This window comes from Colius striatus, chromosome 19 (assembly GCF_028858725.1).
Source record: "Colius striatus isolate bColStr4 chromosome 19, bColStr4.1.hap1, whole genome shotgun sequence".
NCBI lineage: Eukaryota > Metazoa > Chordata > Aves > Coliiformes > Coliidae > Colius > Colius striatus.
The window spans coordinates 578,384-596,293 of record NC_084777.1 but is presented as its reverse complement, the minus strand read 5'-3'; the positions used below and the strand labels follow the sequence as shown (position 1 = coordinate 596,293).

Below are 17,910 nucleotides of genomic sequence, written 5' to 3'. Positions count from 1 at the left end.
GCCCTTCTCCTTGTGTCTGCCACCTTCTCTTATTCAGCAACAAACCCTTTGGGGTAGGAGCTCTTGCCAGCTCACACTGTGCATGGCATGTAACCAGCCACTGATACAGCAGAGCCCTTCCCCTGAGCCTGGTACTGCCTCATCACCAGTCCTTTTATCAGCTGGAAGGTGAGATCTTCTCCTGCCTTATTCCTCTTGCACCTGCCTCTGTCTCTTCAGTGGAGAGCCCTGGGTCCATTTCCTTTGCCCTCCACCGGGTGTCTGCCGCAGATTCAACCAGACTCAGGGTTGATTGGAGAGGGACCTCTGCGGAGTGCGTCCTCGCATGTGGCACTGCTGCTAAAGCCTGCGAGTAACCAGAGCTCTCCTCAGCTGCTGGAAGCAGCTTTTTGGCATGGGAGCCAGAATGCCTCAGTGGCTTTTCTGTTAAAATAACACTGAGACTGAGCAGGTTCTGTGCTTTGTCTATGTGCACCCCTCCTCACAGCTTGCCCCAGAGCACCCTCGCGTGTAGGGTGGTAATGAGAGCCTCTACATGCTGACTTTTCCAACCTATTGTTTGGAGACTGTATCCAAGGTTGCTGTTTCCTCGTTAGAATAGCCTTTGTCAGAACATCTTTAATCAATGTACTCCCAAGAGACAACATTTTTAGAACTTCTTTTTATACCTCCTCTTGGAAGTTCTTTGCGCTGTACCTTGTGAAGAAGCTAATGAGCTGCTGTGAGAGTTCGGGCTACCGTTAATTAGAAGAGGTCTGAGGAAGAAGTATTGCACATATATTAACTTTATCTTGGCTTACACGTCTTCTCTCTCCCTCTGTCTTTTCTTTCCAGGTTGCACAAACAGCAGATGGCTTGGATGCTGACCTCTGGAAAGATGGCTTGTTTAAATCCAAGGTCACACGATACCTGTGCTTCACGAGATCGTTTTCAAAAGAAAATGTAAGTCCGTTTGCTGAGTGTCTGCATGATTTGCATCTGTGCTTGGTACCCATAAGATGATTCATTTTATGGAGCAGATTATAAATTCAGGCATTTCAGTGGTTTTGTGTGAGTCAGGAGGCAAAGTGCAACGGCTAGATATTTGCATTTTGTCTGTGTTCTTCATGGAAAGAAATCTCTGGAAAGACCTTCAATAAAAGCAGCAGAAAAGGGAATGCCTGCGTTTCAGCAGCCCCCTCACACTGTTGTTGCCAGTGGTCACGGCATGCTTATGATCCTGATGAGTTTCTAATTACCTAGAGAAGCAAATGCTGCAGGTAGTGTTAATGAAGGAAATGTTAGTTTCAGGATCCAAGCACATCATAGATCATTTCTTGGTTTGGTGCTGATTCATGAGAATTTGCTCACATTGTGTATATGCTACCTTGTTCTTGTAATCTTCTAGTGTGGCTGTTAAGCTCAAGCTAATTTCTGATTAGTGGCAGTTTTCTGCCCACACCTTCCAAGGAGGAGAGGAGACCGTGTGCATTGAGAGCCTGATATCTTCTACTGTGGTTTTGGTTTAGGCTAGTGTGAAAACTTCCTCTTTTCTGGAGGAACTATTTAATTCTACAATGAATGCACTCCATCTAGTGGGTAATCTTGCTTTTCGTCCCGTTTTGGATATTCACAGTGGCTCGCTTGTCAGGGTATGGAGATACCATTTTGTAATTGTGCTTTCAGCAGTGACAGGAACAGAAAAGTGACTGTGACTTCAGAAGCTCATCAGAGGTCCTGACAGGAAAGCCAGGAGCTGCCAATTTCCAGCATTTGACCTTTATTCCATTCACTTCTCTGCCTGCCTCTAGATTAAAATAAAGCTCCAGAGCTATGGGAAATATTGCTTCCTGGGGTGGATGGACAATAATTATGCCTTTCATCCTTGAGTACCTGCAGTAGCAGGAATAATAGCCCCAGAGTAGGCAAACAGAAAGATTTGTGTTGATTTGAATGTTAAGTTTATCTGTGGCTACTTTAAATGCAAGGTTGTCAGAAGTAATTACGGGATAGTAGCAACTGCTGGCTACCAGAGACAGTGTAAATGCCCTCACCAGCGCCTGTTGGGCTTCTGGCATGAATCCTCTACTCAGCACAGTTTGGGAATATGTTCGTCATATTGATGAGGAGCGAGTTTGGGGGACAACTGCCAGCCCCAGCCCTGGATGTTGATGTGTTGCTGCACTTGGGGTTGGATGTTTTACCACTCAGGGTTCTTTTGGTTTTAAAAAATCACTGGGAGCTATTGGTCCTGAAGAACGTGTTGTAGTTAGCAGAGTTAATGCACCTCAGATACCACGTTCAAAACAGAGACAGCCTGTAGTATCTCTCTATCAGAATCATTATTCTCAACAGCTTACAGTGTTTGACAGATTATGAGTACACTGCTGGTGTTTGAGTGTCACGGTGAGGAGGCCCCACATGGTGCTTCTCCAAAGGGAGAGGCTTTCTGCCCTTTTTTCCCTGTGTATGTGTATGGCAGAGCACCAGCACTGACTCCCAGTGTTTCAGCAGCTAACAAACTTATCAGAGGCATCTCTCCTGCCTGTCTGCTCTTGATGGAGAAGTGATTGTTGGTTCAGCTGAAAGTTGCCTGCTGGTGTAACACAGCCAGACAGTTTGGATAAACAAAACATGAAAGATGAATCAGCAACGACCACTTCATCTACTATTTGCTGTGCCAGGACCACATTAACTGATACATTCAGGCCTTGCAGCATCCAGCATTGCTTGCTTCAAGATGGCCTGGCCAAAGTAGGGATGAAGGCATCTGGCGGCTGCTCAGCCTCAGCCTCTTTGTGTGAGCAAAGGGCGTGTGCCACACTTGTGTGACCACACTTGTGTGAGGTGGAACAGGCCTGCAGATGTGGTGGCCCTTCTGGTCAGGGATTGACCATGAAATACAGGACCTCCAAAAAAAAAAATCAGACCTGATCTCCCCTTATTTCAGAGCTGCAAATTTTAATATGTTTTTAAACACTTCAGTATAATAACCAGCGAGTAGGGGTTTGCCTGAAGTAGGCTGCCGGATTAAAGGAGCTACTTAGCAATCAGTAACAGTAAAACACAGTAACATGGTTTGATGGCTTAGGATGAAATTTTAATTGTTGTGTATTGCATTTCTGTTTATAAAGACCATGCAGTAACTAAAATGTGTTTTTCTTCCATACGTGAATCCAGATTATTGGCAGCAGTGCTGGCTTTAACGAGAACTGCGAAGAAAATCTGGTCTCTAAACAATTGTGGAGGCTGTCATTCTGAATTGTGTTTTGAGCTCTTCAAGCCTTGATTAATAGGATGAGGCATCAGTTCAGAATTCAGATGGACTCGAAATGAAGTCCTTCATTCCAAATGGCCTGCTCTTCTGGAGTGAGCCTGCATTTGGAGCTAGAACCATGTCTGTTCAGTACTAATTAGCTAATGCATGTAATAACTTTGGCTGTGTCTGCATGAACCATCTTCCCGTAATGCTTTCTGCTGCTACTGTCACAGTGTTATGTTGCTGTTGTAGAGTGTGTGAGAATAAGGTGACCTGCTTACTGAGTGGGTTGATGGAGGTAATGCTTTGAACTGCCATGTTTCCAAAGGGAAGGAAGTGATTGTGCTTCCAAGGATCCAGAAGTCTGGCAGTGGATGAGGTGTAAGAATCTGTAAATGCTGAAAGTTATCCACAGCCTCCTAGTCCATCGTCTTGTGGTTCCTGCAGAGGGAACAGTTGCAAGTGTTGACTTGATGCCTCCTTGCCATTTTTAAAGTCAGTGGTCAGATACAATGACAAGACATCTTGGGGTTCAGTGGGTGAGAAAAGCTGGGTTTGAGCTTGGTGACATTGTCATAGTCAGCTGTTTTTTTTCCCTCTCCGAAGAGTCATTTAGGCAACGTCTTGGTTGATATGAAGCTCATTGATATCAAAGACACTTTACCTGTGGGCTTCATCCCCATCCAGGAGACCATTGATACACGTAAGTTGGTGTCTGTTCTTCAGTCTTGTGCCTCAGGATCAGCTGCTATTCTGGTGCCTGTGGGTTGGGTGGTGGAGGACAGTGTCCCAGGCAGAGGGATGCTCTCACCACTGCTGCTCTCTGGGGTTGCATCTGTGTGTTTGTGGGTAACTGTGCGCTGCAGTAAAACAGCCTTTGGTGTTCTTGTACTCCTCAGGCCTTATAATACTGCTGCCTGTCGCCAGCACACCTGCTACAGCAGCACAGCCCTGGGGCAGGAAGGAAGAGCTTTTATTTCATTTTGCAAGGGGGGACTAGACCTAGCAGGAGCAGAGCTGATGTGCTGAGGGATGTTCAGAAATGAGTACCAAAAGGAAGGGCATGTGCTTGTGGTTGCTGTGTTTGCACACCTGCTTTATCCCTCCCACCATGAACAAATGAAGGCCTGTGTCCTGCCGAGCAGTGCTGAGGACGATGGGTTATGTTTGCGCTTGCTGAGAGAAGGCACGAGTGGAATGTGCAGGGAAAATACCATCCTTGTTTCTGCAGGGCAGAAATTGCTTTGCTGCAGCGTTAAGCCTGCAGTTCCTAAACTGTGTTTGGATCCCCTGAGACTGGCAGCGGGAGCGGTGTGTACCGGAGGCAGCGGCAGTGCAGGCACGGAGCTGAGGGCGCCAGAGGCGAGTCCCATAGGAGCAGAGTGTGCAAAGGCTGCAGGATGCTGGGGGCTGGTGTACAGCTGCTGCTTAAGAGCAGGACTGGTACCAGTGCTCATCAGTAATGAAATCCAGCCTAGTTATGAGTAGAAAGGAGCTAGTAAGGGCCCGCTTTGCAAAGAGTAATTCATCCGGGTCTGCAGCAGATGAGGGTGGTTTTTCAGTCACTGCTGACCTGGTTCTCATTTGAACTGGTGACCTAGAAGTGAAAGGCTCTGCAGCCCATTTTACATTTCCCTGGGTTGCCCCCTTTCCCTGGAGAATTCCTGGGCACAAGTGGGGGAGATACCTCAGGGAGTGCTGGGCACTTACTATGTGCTGCTGTAATTTTTGTGGAAGTCCTGGTGGAAAGGTGGAAGGAGACTTCATCATTAGTTTAAAATGCATTGGATTGCAGCCCATACAATCTTGAAAGCAGAGGCACCGTCTGTATTAATGAAGTGGTGCATATCCCTGTCTCCATTAGCATGAATGAACACATTTCAATTGACTGTTTATGTTTACTTAAAATTAATTCTGGTTAGGCGTCTGTAATTAATGAGTCCAGCTTCTGAACCAAGTTTGCTACAGACTGCAGGCTCTAGCCAAGTGTGAGAGAGACCAAAGACAAAAGCAGGTTGTCAGCTTTGTACTTACTGTAAAAGTCAAATAAGAGTCATCGTTTTAGTTCAGCGATAAATTTGTGGTCACATGTTTCTGGGCTCTTCTCTGACAGCTGACCTGTACATACATTAAATACGGCACGTTTTACTGGGTTCTGAGAAAACTTTCACACGTGGAAGCCTTAGTCCCGGGCTACTAAAAAGAGTTTTAGGCACTTCAAATACAACCCTCACTTTTTCAAAGCAGGAGAAGACTAGACTTCAGAGACATAAGAATTTGACATCTCTAAAAAGCAGCATGGTAGCTGCAAAGCTGCACACACAGATGCTGCATTGTGACACACCTCGCACTGTCTGTGCATTTATTGGTGCTGGTGTGACAGCACATTTCAGAAGCAGGAATGGATTACTTTCTCCAAGGTGCAGATTACAAAACAGGAGGAGCCTGGAGAGACAGGGCTGCTTGCCATCTGTTGAAATGAGAGCATATTTTTTAGCTGGAGGAGGATATTTATTCATATTAAACACAAGAGTTTCTATTTTGCAGGCACTTGCTTGTAGTTGTTGGTTGTTTCCAGATTTTCATTCAGTGTCTGCACTTTAGATTTTCAGTTTATCAATAGACTTCTGTCATGTCTTTCAAGTGCCTGCATTCACAAATAGAAGCCTCAGCTTGCTCACATTGGGACTCTCGTGTAGGGTGAGATAAAGCAATGGTTGCCAGGCATGGCAAGTCTGTCTGTGTGCCAGTAGCACCAGCTGTCATGCGTCTGACCTGGAGCTGGATGTGGGTTGTATCTGCATGTGGACAGGCAGCGTGCATATACATGAACTCTTTATACAGATAAGCCTGAACTCTGATGGTCTTGAATTTTTCTGGATGGAGAGCACAGGAGCAGGTGAAATTGCTGTGTGATGTGTAGCAGGAGAGGGCCATGCAGCCGATTCACCCATCCTCTGACGACAGAGCAGTGCAGTGCAGTGGCCTCATAGGAGGTCTCAGCAATTACTGCTTTGTAAAACTGGTTTATCCCTACAAAGATACCAGGCAAACAGGATGGGAGCATCCTTTCAGTGCTTGCTGAGTGAGTCAGGAGAGGTCATTAACACTTCAGGTGCCTGGGATTTGGGCAGACAGCTTTTACAGTAAGCCACTCTGCATGGCAGTCTGTTTTTCTGCCTACTCCTCCTCTTGGTTCATTTGGCTGCTTGGAAACACTTGTCAGAATAAACTGGTTTTCTCAGCAGCTTCCAGGTATGTTCCTAGGAGCAATACTTGTGGGAGGAATATTTAGATGTGACTGTCCAGGTTGGGAGGGCAAACACTACCTTGGAAAGAGAAAGTGACTACGAGTATGTGGAAGTGGAAAAATCCCCTGCCATTTCTGTTCTGTAGTGCAGTACTCTGTGGCATACATGATGTCTTATCTTCTCTGCAGAGGGTAGTAGGGAGTATTGGTTTATCACAGTTCCTAATAACAAATCTCACACAGTGTACAAAGAGCTCCTGATAGAAAATTTCCCCAGTCACTGAATGGCACTGCACTGTCTGGTTTGCTGACATATATCTGTTCTTTGGCTCCAGTTCCTGCCATAATTATCTGCCTAATATCTGGAGAGACAATAAATAACATTTATACCCTAATCTTGCATAAAAACCACCCTGTGTCTTGGGTTGTTTTGCAGAAGAAATAGCTTTCAGAAAGAAGAGACTGTGCATTAAATTCATCCCTCGAGATTCTACAGAGGCAGCGATCTGTGATATCCGAATCCTGGGTAGATCTAAACAAGCCCCTCCTCAGTACACGTTCATAGGGTAAGTACCCCTCACTCCAGAAGCTGTTGTCATACATTCAGTTGTACCAAGGCTGAGCATCCTGGTTTCCTGTAATTACCAAGTAGTAGTTTGTTAGAGCTGAAGCCTGTCATTAGAAAAGTCTGCATAAGTACAAGTGTTGCTGAGTTTGATGTAGGAATTAATGAACCCCTTTTTTCCCCCAGTTAGATTGGTTCTCATTAGCCAAGGTGTTTGTGAAACACGTCAGTGCTTGATACTTGTGCATGTGTGCAGCATTTGCTTGTAGCATTGATGTCTTCTGTGTTGATTACACAGAGAGTTGAACAACATGGGCATTTGGTACCGGATGGGCAGAGTTCCACGCAACCATGAATCTTCACAGCCCGTGACTCCTCCTTCCCAAGTCCCATCTTCGACACCAGCTCCTAACCTGCCAAGGTAAGTTTTGTGCTTTCCAGCCTCTTCTGCTCCATGCTGCATGGTGTATTGTTACTAACCTTGCCTGAGGGAATCAAGGCCAGGGTCCCACATCAGGATGAATGATTACGTGGCATTATCTGATAAGGATGGAGGATGTTGTTCTTTCAAGTATTTGCCTTCTGGATGTTCCTTTGGCTATTGTATAAAGATGTCCGTGTGAAGAAGTTGGAAGAATGGAAAGCAAACAGAAGCAGCAAAATGGCAATCTGTGCTTTTGCTTTGCTTTAAACTGTGTGGGATGTTGTAGTTTCCAACAAGTATGTGTGGGTCTCCCTTGGAGGATGGGCCAGAACAGTGTCCAAGATGATTTCTCTCCTTGGCCAAAGGGAAGGTGAAGTCATCATACAGATTTTAATGCACAGGGAGACAAGTTTTTGCTCATTCTCCAGAATCAGTCCATTCATGATTTGTAGTACTGGCCCTAGTTGTTTGTTTCTTGGATCGAACTACAGTGCTCCTGTCTTGCAGTTGACATGTGTGCAGAGCAGAGCAGACTGCTCATCCTGCAGTGACTGGCAGGAGCAGCACTTCTGGGCAGACGCTGACGTAGTGTCTGTCCACATATTTTTCCCTGTGCTGTGGGCAGCATTTGCCTGTGTATAAACGTGTGCACGTGTGTGTATATTTGCATAGAACGGTAGTCCTGAACTGACAGCTTGCTTGATGGATTTCTCTGGGCAAAACAGAGTGTTGTTGAGCAACAAACTAACCCAGACAGAGGTTAGACTGAGCACTTTCTTCGCCTGGCATTTGCTGTGAAAGCGCAACATCCAGTGTAAGATGGGCTGCTACAGACAGGGCTCATCGACTGAACTCTGGGCCGGACTGTGCCAGGGGACAGCACGTTCTCTGCAGGTCCCTTTGGGCTTTTACTTAATTAAATGAACATACATTTTTGCAGTAACATTTGATATACTGCAGATACGTGTACAGTATTACAGTAACTGTTGAGAGCTAGAATTTCGAAGGAGGCAGCAGAGGGGAGTTCCAGAGGGATCGGTTTGTATACAAAGGTCATTGTATGGGTGGAAAATACTCGTGTCCTTCAGAGTCTTGATTTGCAGGTCATTACAGAGGATGCTTTTAAACTGCTGTAAGCTGTTCCTGAAAAAGCTATCGGGTATCTTTCTAAGGTGGATGTGTACATTGGAGCCTTCACTTCTGACGCAGACATAAATCTGCTGCTCTGTGGTGGCTTCTGGAGCTCTCCAAAGCATTTGGGCGTTTCTTTCTCTGAGGTTTGCTCAGTTGCCTGCCATGCCATGGCATGCTGCTTGTTGTCCTGTACTGTCAGGTGTGCTGCAGGGAGAGGTACTGTCTTCCTTCTCAAAACAGACAAGGCAAAAGAGATGAAAAGCCAGTGGTATTGTGGAGGTTTCAGCCTGTCCCACCAGGAGCTGATCCACTGTTTTGAAGCTCTGCTGTACATAAACTACGTGCTAGCACAGGCCATGTGAGATCAGAGAAAAAGATGTCTTGATTTCAGAGCACAGATCTTAATTTTCTGTCTGCAAGAAATTCCTGTCTGGGCAGATTTCCACAATAAAGAGAAAAAATTACCATAGCAAGAGAATGTCAATGACAGTCCTTAATCACGAAGCTGGAAGGGTCACTTTATGGCCTAGCAGGGAAGGCTGCAGAGCAGCTTTGGAGCTGTTGGGAATGGAGCCAAAATTAGAGCTCAGAGCATCAGTGACAGTCTGAAAAGAAAGTGTTTACAAGGCTTATATATTTTATAACCTCTTGTTGTACAGTTTATGGTTTACAATGGCTGCAAGGAAATTGGATCAGTTTTGTTTTACTTGCCAAATAAAGCAAATGTCAAAATAGTCAATATAAAATGTATTCTAATTTGGCTGAGTTAAAACAGCCAGTATGCAGTGGAATAATTGAATGTTACATTAATGCCTCCTAGTAAAAACCACCTGTCTGTAGCCACCTCCGTGCTCATGCCCTGTGTGTGATTTACAGGTAACTTTTACACCACCAGCCTGATCATTCAAAACATCTTTCATGTGTGTGGTTTTTTTACTCTGATTATTTATTATCCAATATATTTTTTAAGAAATAGAAATGTATATAAAGGTCCATCCTGCAAATATTTCACTGTTACGGGGAACACAACGTACCTGAAAGCCTTTTCCAGTACTTTATCGGGAATGTGGTAAGTTACTCCACACTTAATGCTTGTGGAAGATTGGAGTCACAAGTAACCTCTTATTTTTATGTCACCACAGAGAGATGAGATTACACTGGTAGCTGGTTTGCTATTTTATTCCATGTGGATATATCCTGATGGGAGCAGCAGCAAATTGTTCCGATGCTGCCGTGAGTGCTGAGAGGAAATGGGTGAGCAGTGCTGAACAGAGAGCACTGTGGAGGTTCTGCCATCAGGCTGGTTGGATATGTAAGCTGTTCTCTTCAGTTGCTGTCTAGCATTATAAAATAATATTAAATGAAGAGGGTATGCTTGGGTGCTTCAGAGCAATTGCTAACACCAAACATAAACCAAACCAGCTTCTGAACCGCAAAACTTCCCTAAATGGAAGGACTTTACTGCACCAGCCTTGTTTCCTCCTCTGATCCATGATGTAAGTCATTGATGGCAGTGGATAGTGGCAGTTGAAGTTCTGTCATGTGTCAGAGGTTTGACCTGCACAGCTTGCTGCACGTCAGCAGTGCTGCTTCCGCTGCTTGTGTCGCGGGGTCACTGCTCGCAGTCAGAGCTGCACAAGAGGATGCTTCGTTTGATATTCATGCTGGACTGCATGTGTTATTTTCCAGATATTTCTTCTCCTTGGTATTTCCTACTGCAGGCATCTGGCTTAATGGTCTCTAACGGCTTCCCTGGTGCATCCCGGTGAGGGTGGCACGCTGTGCTGTGGAGCACAGCCGTGCTATTGTGCAAGGCATCAAGCTGCTTTACTGTCTTTCCTCTCCAAATTCTGCGACAGCTTCTTGGCACTAATGGCAGTCTGGAGAAATGCACTTGCAGTTTCCCATCCTAGAAGGCTGCTACTAAAGAACTGCTTTTGTTGACTTGAGTCACCAGTGGGAATTTAAGCTAACGTTCCTCAGTACCTCTCCTGTGTGTTCAAGGCTTGCACTCTCTAGTGCTGCATGGTGACATCACTTTGGGGAATAAGAAGGTGATCTTCCCCCAAAAAAGTGCTAGTAACAGGTAATTCGCCTGGCTCTTTGTACACTTGTACTTCACCCAGCCTGTGGATAGCCCATTGTGTGGGCCGGGGACTTGGGGAAAAGTATGTCATGAGCATTTGAGCAGTGTCTTGGGGCGCAGCCTCTCCACACCTTGAGCTCTGTTGGAGCAGATTTTCTGCTAGAGATCTGCTAAAGCAGGATTTTATGTGATGTTCTCCTTCCTAAGTTCCAGCCTTTTGGGAGCAAGTGTCTGACTTTTGTGAATGCATGCAGAGCCAACTTGAGCAGCCATGGTGCTTTGTGAGCATGTCTGGCTTCTGTGGTTCGGGAGTGTGTTTCACATCCCTTCCCGAGGTGCTCCAGGAGTCTCTACCACCATCATTCAAACAGCCCTCTCACCATTTGTCAGCTGCAAGCAAGATGTCAGTCAGTGCTGCTGAAGTGTGTTTTACAGTGACAGACATAATTGCACTTAACTTTTTGCATGGATGTTATCAATCTGTGATGGATACTTTGGGAAATGGCACACTCTGATTGCAGATGATGTGTCAGAGGCGTTTAATCTTCCTCTCAGAGAGACTGGGATTCAGTCACAACTTTTACTTGTTGATGTCAGGTTTTGAAAATGTAGAGTTGTGCTGACCCTGGGAATCATTCAGTCATTTAGTTTGCAGGGCTGTCATCCAAAAGGTTAAAGGCTTAACGGGGGAGGAAGATCTTGCCACAACCCACTGGTATTCATACTGTGCCTTAGCATGGCAGTGCTCTCGGTGATCGGGTTTGAAAGGGCAGGTTTCCTCTGGCTGCCTGTCTGGGATGCCTGTGGTGTGTCTGATGGAGAGCCACAGAGGCAGACAGGGGAGAGGGGAGATGCTGGGGCAGGGTGTAAGCCCAACCGTCAGGTCTTGATGGGCCTCACAGTGCTGCTGCCATCCAGGAGGCTGAGCCACAAGTTGGCTGCTAATGCTCAGGACTGATCAGAGTGGCACACGAATGGGTAAAAGGTGTTGGCCCCAAGTGCCAAAGCTGCAAAGTGTGGCTGGTGACCAGGAGAGGTGGCAGAGCCAGTGGGATACCTGGCCTGTGCAGGAGAGGCCAGCGATGATGAGGGCACTGTGGCTCGGAGGCTGTCCCTCTGGACTCTAGTCCAGTGCAGGAGCAGTGCCCAGGGACAGAGCAGCACGTGTGCCTCTCCCTGATGTCCAGGGGTCTGGTCTTCTGCAGAGAGGGGCTGCACACCATGCCAGACCCAGGGCCTCAGCATACATCTGCTGTGCTTGTAACTCCTGCCTGATCCACATGGCTAATTAAGCTGCAGAAAGAGCTCTTTTGTGCTGCCTCTCGCAGCTGTGGGTCTGCAATGTGGTTGGCAGGTCCCTCCCTGCACCCTCACTGTGCTCCCAGCACAGCAGGCCCGTGCTACCAAGTCCTCAGGTCTTGAAATACTGATCTGGCAGGAGCATTGCACCAGGGAAGTGCAGCTCTGGTTTTGACAAGAAGATAGCAATTGCCCTACTTAAACCCCTGAAATAAGAGCAAGATGTGTAAATTTTCCTCCCGTGCTCCCAATTACCTTTTAAATAGTTAAAACTACCCCTCTTTAGGAAAGGAAAATTATTTGCTCCTGTTCCTCTGCTCCCAGTGAAGCTTAATGTTAAGGAATGTAAGAATTTCCTTTCCAGGCAGAGAAGCCCGATTTTTCACATTGATTTATTAATGGTGTTTGAACTTTGTCGTGTAAGCTTGGAAAGTGATCAGCGTGGGGCTTTCTGCTGGAGGCTGATGATGTGCCATAGGTGGCAGCTAATAAAGCACCAACAAGCCTGTGTGGTGGAGACCTGAACGTGGCCTGATGATAATCCTGTCTCACTCTGTGCAGAAGGGAGGTGGGAAGCCTTTTACCTTCCCTGTTTTCCAAGTAGCAACAATGTTATTTAGAAATAACTGTGTATTTTTTTTCTTTAAGACATTTAAAATAGATTTTATAAAGAATCTCTAGAGGAAAGGGCTCCAGAGTTTCAGTGCTTTTCTGGTCTGATACAGAACAAAGTCTGAAAGCTGCCGTGGGCCTGAGGCAGATGCCACCGGTGATGGCCAGGATGCTTTCAGAGTGGTGGGGGGGTCTACCTTGAAGTCACTCGTCTGAACCAAATGCTACCACGTAAGGAGTACTTTGAGATGAATGTTTCTGGTTTGACTGGAAACTGCTCTGAGTATCTTTGCCAGTGGGATCTCTGACAGTCTGATTCTTTCTACAAAGTACTTCTCAATGGAGTTCCATTTTCTAATCTGTTTCATCAAAAGAGCTCTACAGTAAAACTACTTTCTGATTTACAGCTAATAAAACCTGTTATTTGGCTTGAATGCTTAAATCACTTGTATTGTGCAATAGAGCTCAACATTCCTAGTTTTTAAACTCTGTACCCTGTAGGAGGCCAAGGATGGTACAAAGGCTGGCTTCGCTTCACAGTAGCTATGGGTAAAAAGAACAATGAGCTTGAAACAATAAGTTGAAGCTTGGAGGAAGTGTTTCCCTTTCCACTGTGTGTGGTGTGAGGCACAATTTGAGGATGCGATGTCCGTGATGCGTGTATGCTGTGCAAATCTGAACACGATGGTTCATGTGAGTGGGTAAGGGGTGCTGGCACACATTTGTCCAGAGTCTGTTTCCCATAAGGAGTTTGTCATGAAACTGCACTGACCGTGTGGCATGTGTCCAACTCGGCTGGATGAAGACGTGCAAAAATTGGTCACAGTCCAGTATATTTTAGTGGTAGAAAACGATGATTGGGAAAAAATGTTTAAACAATATGAGTGGTTTCCAGGCACAAGAATCCCATGTAGCAGCTGAGAAAGAGACGTTAACTGCAGTTGGAAGAGGTCTGATTGATTTAGCTGATTTTGAGGACCCATTGAAGAACCTGGGGAGTGTTCTGAGTGAAGAGGCTTCAATCTCCTTAGAGTAACTTCTTTATGGAGCCCTATTCCTGGTACAGTAATATTCCCGGAGGCATGTTTTTCTTTAGGGTGTAGTGTAGGGTCATTAAGTACAAACTGAAAGTATTCATTGAAAGAAACTATGTGCTCAGTTGTTAAATAAGCCCTGTGGGGGAATGGAATGTTTTTTCCCTAAAACTTCTATGTTGTCTGCTACTTAATATGATCTCTGCCACTGTTGATTTGTAATCTGTGCGTTCACCCTGAAGTGCATGTGCTTGTGTTCAGATATTTCCTTCTTTAAATCAATCACTTTCGCCATTTTCCAAAACACTTATTGAGTTTATTGCTTTTAGTAAAGTGTTTGGATTGTCATTATTTATTACTGCCAAAGTGCTGACAACGTGCTCTTCCCAAATGAGTCTTTAAGTGAAATATTTAACAGGTGTTACCACGGAGGCGGTGGCACTGTGCACTAGGCCGTGCCCATGGCACCCCATGCCATAGGGGCTGCCCAGCTGCACCCCTCTGCACGGGGGCCAGGCTGGGGTCTGGGATGGCCTCGCAGAGATGCTCCTGTCTGACAGTGAGCCCCGGCTTTGTTGTGCTGATTAATTTGACAGAATTTAAAATCCTAGCCGAGGAAGCTCACACCGTGTGTAATTTATCTTTTTGGAGTATTTTTGCTGTTTGGCAATTTTTCCCTGCTGCTCCATTATCTGAAAACTTCTGACTCTGGAGAGTAGCTGGTGAAGGATGTGGAAAGCCGCACTCTTCCCGCTGCAGCCTCCAGAGACACCGCGCTGCTCATCTAAGACAACCACTTCATAAGCACTTCATGCTTACAGTATGAGGTCTTAGTTCTTTGATGCAGTCCTCTGCCTATAACAATTTAATGGGCTACAGCTCAGACTTCCAAGCAGTGTAAATTAATCTTGTTGGTTTTTTTCTATTGTTTGGCAGCTGTTCTATCCTGGTTACTTAAGTCCTCTGATCTAAATTAATCCCTCTATAAAGGAAGCTGCAGGAGCTTCATTCAGCATTAAGCTTTACATTTTGGGTCTGCAGTAGATCATGCTGCCTTGTTAGCATTGTAAGGGTTTGTTCTGTTCAGCTGGTGATGGCTTTAGTTTTGACAGAGTAGTGCAACAGCACTTCCCATGTCCTCGCGACGCGGCGGTTTCGGAGGGGATGCGCAGAGGCACACTCCGTGCAGGGCCTTGTGCTGCAGACAGACCTTCTTCCCTTTCTACGGCTGGGAAAATTAAATGAGCAAATCTAAAAGTGGAAAGAATCGCTCACTCCCTTGTTCATTCTCACATGCATTTGGGCTTTTATAAAACCTGAATCTGGCACCACCAGCTTTCATTGATTTTTTTTTGGGAAACAGGATATTTTAGTAGCTTGGAATGAGATGAAATGCTTGCAAAGCCCATATGTTGCTTGTTTTAGGGAAAGGGTCAGCAAGGTTTTAGAAAGTATTTAAATATTTGGTTTACACGATTAGAATAGATTGTCTGGAATGAAGTCCATTACCCAGGGTGATTTTTGCCTCACAGTTTTGTTTTTCATTGCAGTTCTTTGGAGTATGAGGTAGGTGTTCTGGCATCGCAATGCCTGAGCACAGTAAAAGTTAAAGACTGTGAATAAATACTGTAGATGGGATTCTGGACACCACTGGAGCCACAGATATCTGCTGTGGTGTTGCCTGTAAGCTGCAGCTTGGAAAATGCATTCTGGTAGAGTAGGCAGTTACTGAGAGCTTCTGTGATGTCTGTCAGAGAAACTCCAGCAGATTATTTCTTAGGGGCTTTTTCCTCCCTTCATAGGCAAAGCTTTCAAGTTGGATTATGTTTCTTGAGGACTAGGGCGTATTAACTTACTGTAGGTGTGTTTTCAGCTTTCTGTAGCTTGGAATTTAATTGTTCTGTCCTCAGCTCTTCATGAGGCGTGAGCTGTGCATAATCGTGTGATTATGGAAGATCATGATTCTGTTTATTTGAAGGAATTCCCATGAGGTGACGTTTTTGTGGCACCGTTCTTAAGTTTGCTTAAAATAAATGGCAGTCATGGCAGTAGTACATCAAAGAACAGGACAGTTCCAGTCTGCAGCATGCAGCGTGGTTTCTAATGTATTTGATAACATGGAGCAGTTTTAGAAAGTTCTGCCTGATTTCTCTTCCATTCTCACCTTCTCCAGTTGGAAAGCAAAAAATGAGCATTGTTCTTTTGCTGTGCATTGTTGATGTGAGTTATGAAGCATCCTTTGATATCTGGCATTTCCCCTTGCGATCCTCTGTTACTTTTTATGAGTACTTGCCCCCTAACTTCAAACGCAGTTCATCACCTTCCTGCAGACAGTTATTAATAACTGATTTGGAACTGTTGGGCATTCCTAGGCCTGTTTTATGCGAGTTTCTCTTCAAAACTGTTCAAAAAGTGGCCATGATGTGTGCAGACCTCAGGCTGCCTTTCCTAACATGAGAAGGATCTCTCTCACCACGTGCTGCTCCTGCTGCTGTCGTGTGTAGACTTGTTTCATAGATTTAATGACTAAAAGAAAAACTGAAGTTAAGAGAGCAATTAAATCTACCCTGTCATGGATTGTGCTGTTGTAGTTGTTTCATCCTAAATTGCTTGGAAATTATTGTATGCTGGGAAAAAATATTTTCTGTATTTAACCCCTTCTGGCCCATTCTGAAACAGTTTGATTTTGACTTCAGTGCTGTGGGCTGATGGTGCTGGGGCAGGTGTCCATCCCTCCTTCCTGGCAGCACCAGATCCACCTTGTTGTTTTCATTTGGTGGAGAGGAAGAAAGCTATTTTTTGTGACAGTTGAAAAGGAAAATAATTGGCATGGGGATAGTTAATGTGAGTTGCCATTCCTTAACATTAGAGATTCCACTAAAGTACTAATAATTACTGTTAATATCTTTCAGTGGAAACTTTCAGAGTAAACGAGCACTGGTTGAAGCGGTATCTAATGGCATGCTGCTGGCATGATAAGAATGCAAATAAGTGTTATTAGCCTAATGATTTTGCTGTCACCATGGCTGTGCAGCAGTAGTGTTGTGAATATGTCATGCAGTACCCGTGAATTTGGAAAGTGTGTCAAAACACAACTTCAATTAGTTTGCTCTAATTATGGCTCTAGAGAGTTCATAACTATATCACTCCTCATTAAAAGAGATTTTCTTATATGGGTTAGTACAGAGCATCTAAAGGGATGTTGAGCGATCTGAGCAGAGCTGTGTGGAGGGAGGATGCCCAGGCTGTGGCAGGAGCCGCAGTGGGTCCAGCCCCTTCAGTGAGCCATGGGTGCTGGCAGGGACTGGCACAGCTGCCAGGCTCGGCCACGGGCAGCAGCTCAGTGTCCCTCGGCACAGCAGCCTGACAGATGATTCTAGACAGGCTCTTTGCCTTAAAGAAAAACCCCAAAACCAAACCAAAACAAACAACCCCCAAATCAACAAAAAACAAACCACAAAAGCTCTCATAGGAACCACGTGTGATGCTAAAATAGAGATCTGGCCTGAAAGCTTTGCTCTGATAAAGGTTGAGGAGTGTGGACAGTCAGAAGCCTGTGTCACTCTGGCATCTCTGAAGGAGCTCTGCAGGATGCCAAATGTCCATGGGCCTATCCCAGGATATTTGTTATGACCTTTAGATACTGTCTCTCCGTATTGCCTGAGCATCTTCTTGCTCTGCAGGATGGGGGAAAGATTCCTGTGCTCGCAGGTGAGCAGTTGGTGAAGGGTTAAAGTAGTAATTGTTTAAATCTTTTAGGCTTTCCTCCCAGTTCTGTGATAATTTGATGAAGAACTTCACCCTAATTAAATATTCAAATTAGGAATAAGTGTCAATATGGCTTCCCATTGCCTGGAATGATGATTAATTGTGTTCAAAACTCTAGTGGCCGCTGTAATCTAAACCAAACCGTTGTTCTTGATTATTTCTGCAACACATTTACCATGTTTTTGTTTTAAAATTTAAACTAGTAATTGATTTGCCATATGCCGCAGAGCTGCACATACTTTCACGATATGTGTTTAGGAACTTGGGGACTTTGTAATTGGGATTTTCTTGCTTTTCAACAGCGGGCTCTTTCCCCCCCTCCCTTCTACAATGCAAAATGATTTGGCTTTCACAACGCATAAGGAAAATGCATTATGCAATCAACTTAGTAGGTATAAGTTATATTGATCCTGGACAAAGTTTGCATTAATTTAAAATAAATGAGGCTTTGTTTCCCATTTTTGCCCAAAATATCATGCTTTTAGAAAAGGGAAGGGGGA

At 45.1% G+C, this 17,910-nt stretch overlaps 1 protein-coding gene across 4 annotated transcripts in view; it reads left to right on the top strand.

Annotated features, from left to right (window-relative positions):
• Nucleotides 1-17,910, top strand: part of MVB12B (multivesicular body subunit 12B) — a 55,276-nt gene that overhangs the window by 10,353 nt on the left and 27,013 nt on the right. For all 4 annotated transcript variants that reach the window (XR_009820032.1, XM_062011229.1, XM_062011231.1 and 1 more), the window contains 4 exons: nt 835-942; nt 3,845-3,941; nt 6,925-7,054; nt 7,352-7,474. Coding sequence is in view for 3 of the 4 variants with exons in the window: in XM_062011229.1 (XP_061867213.1) it covers nt 835-942; nt 3,845-3,941; nt 6,925-7,054; nt 7,352-7,474 (458 nt within the window). In the remaining variant the exon portion in view is untranslated. The remainder of the gene's footprint in view (nt 1-834; nt 943-3,844; nt 3,942-6,924; nt 7,055-7,351; nt 7,475-17,910) is intronic.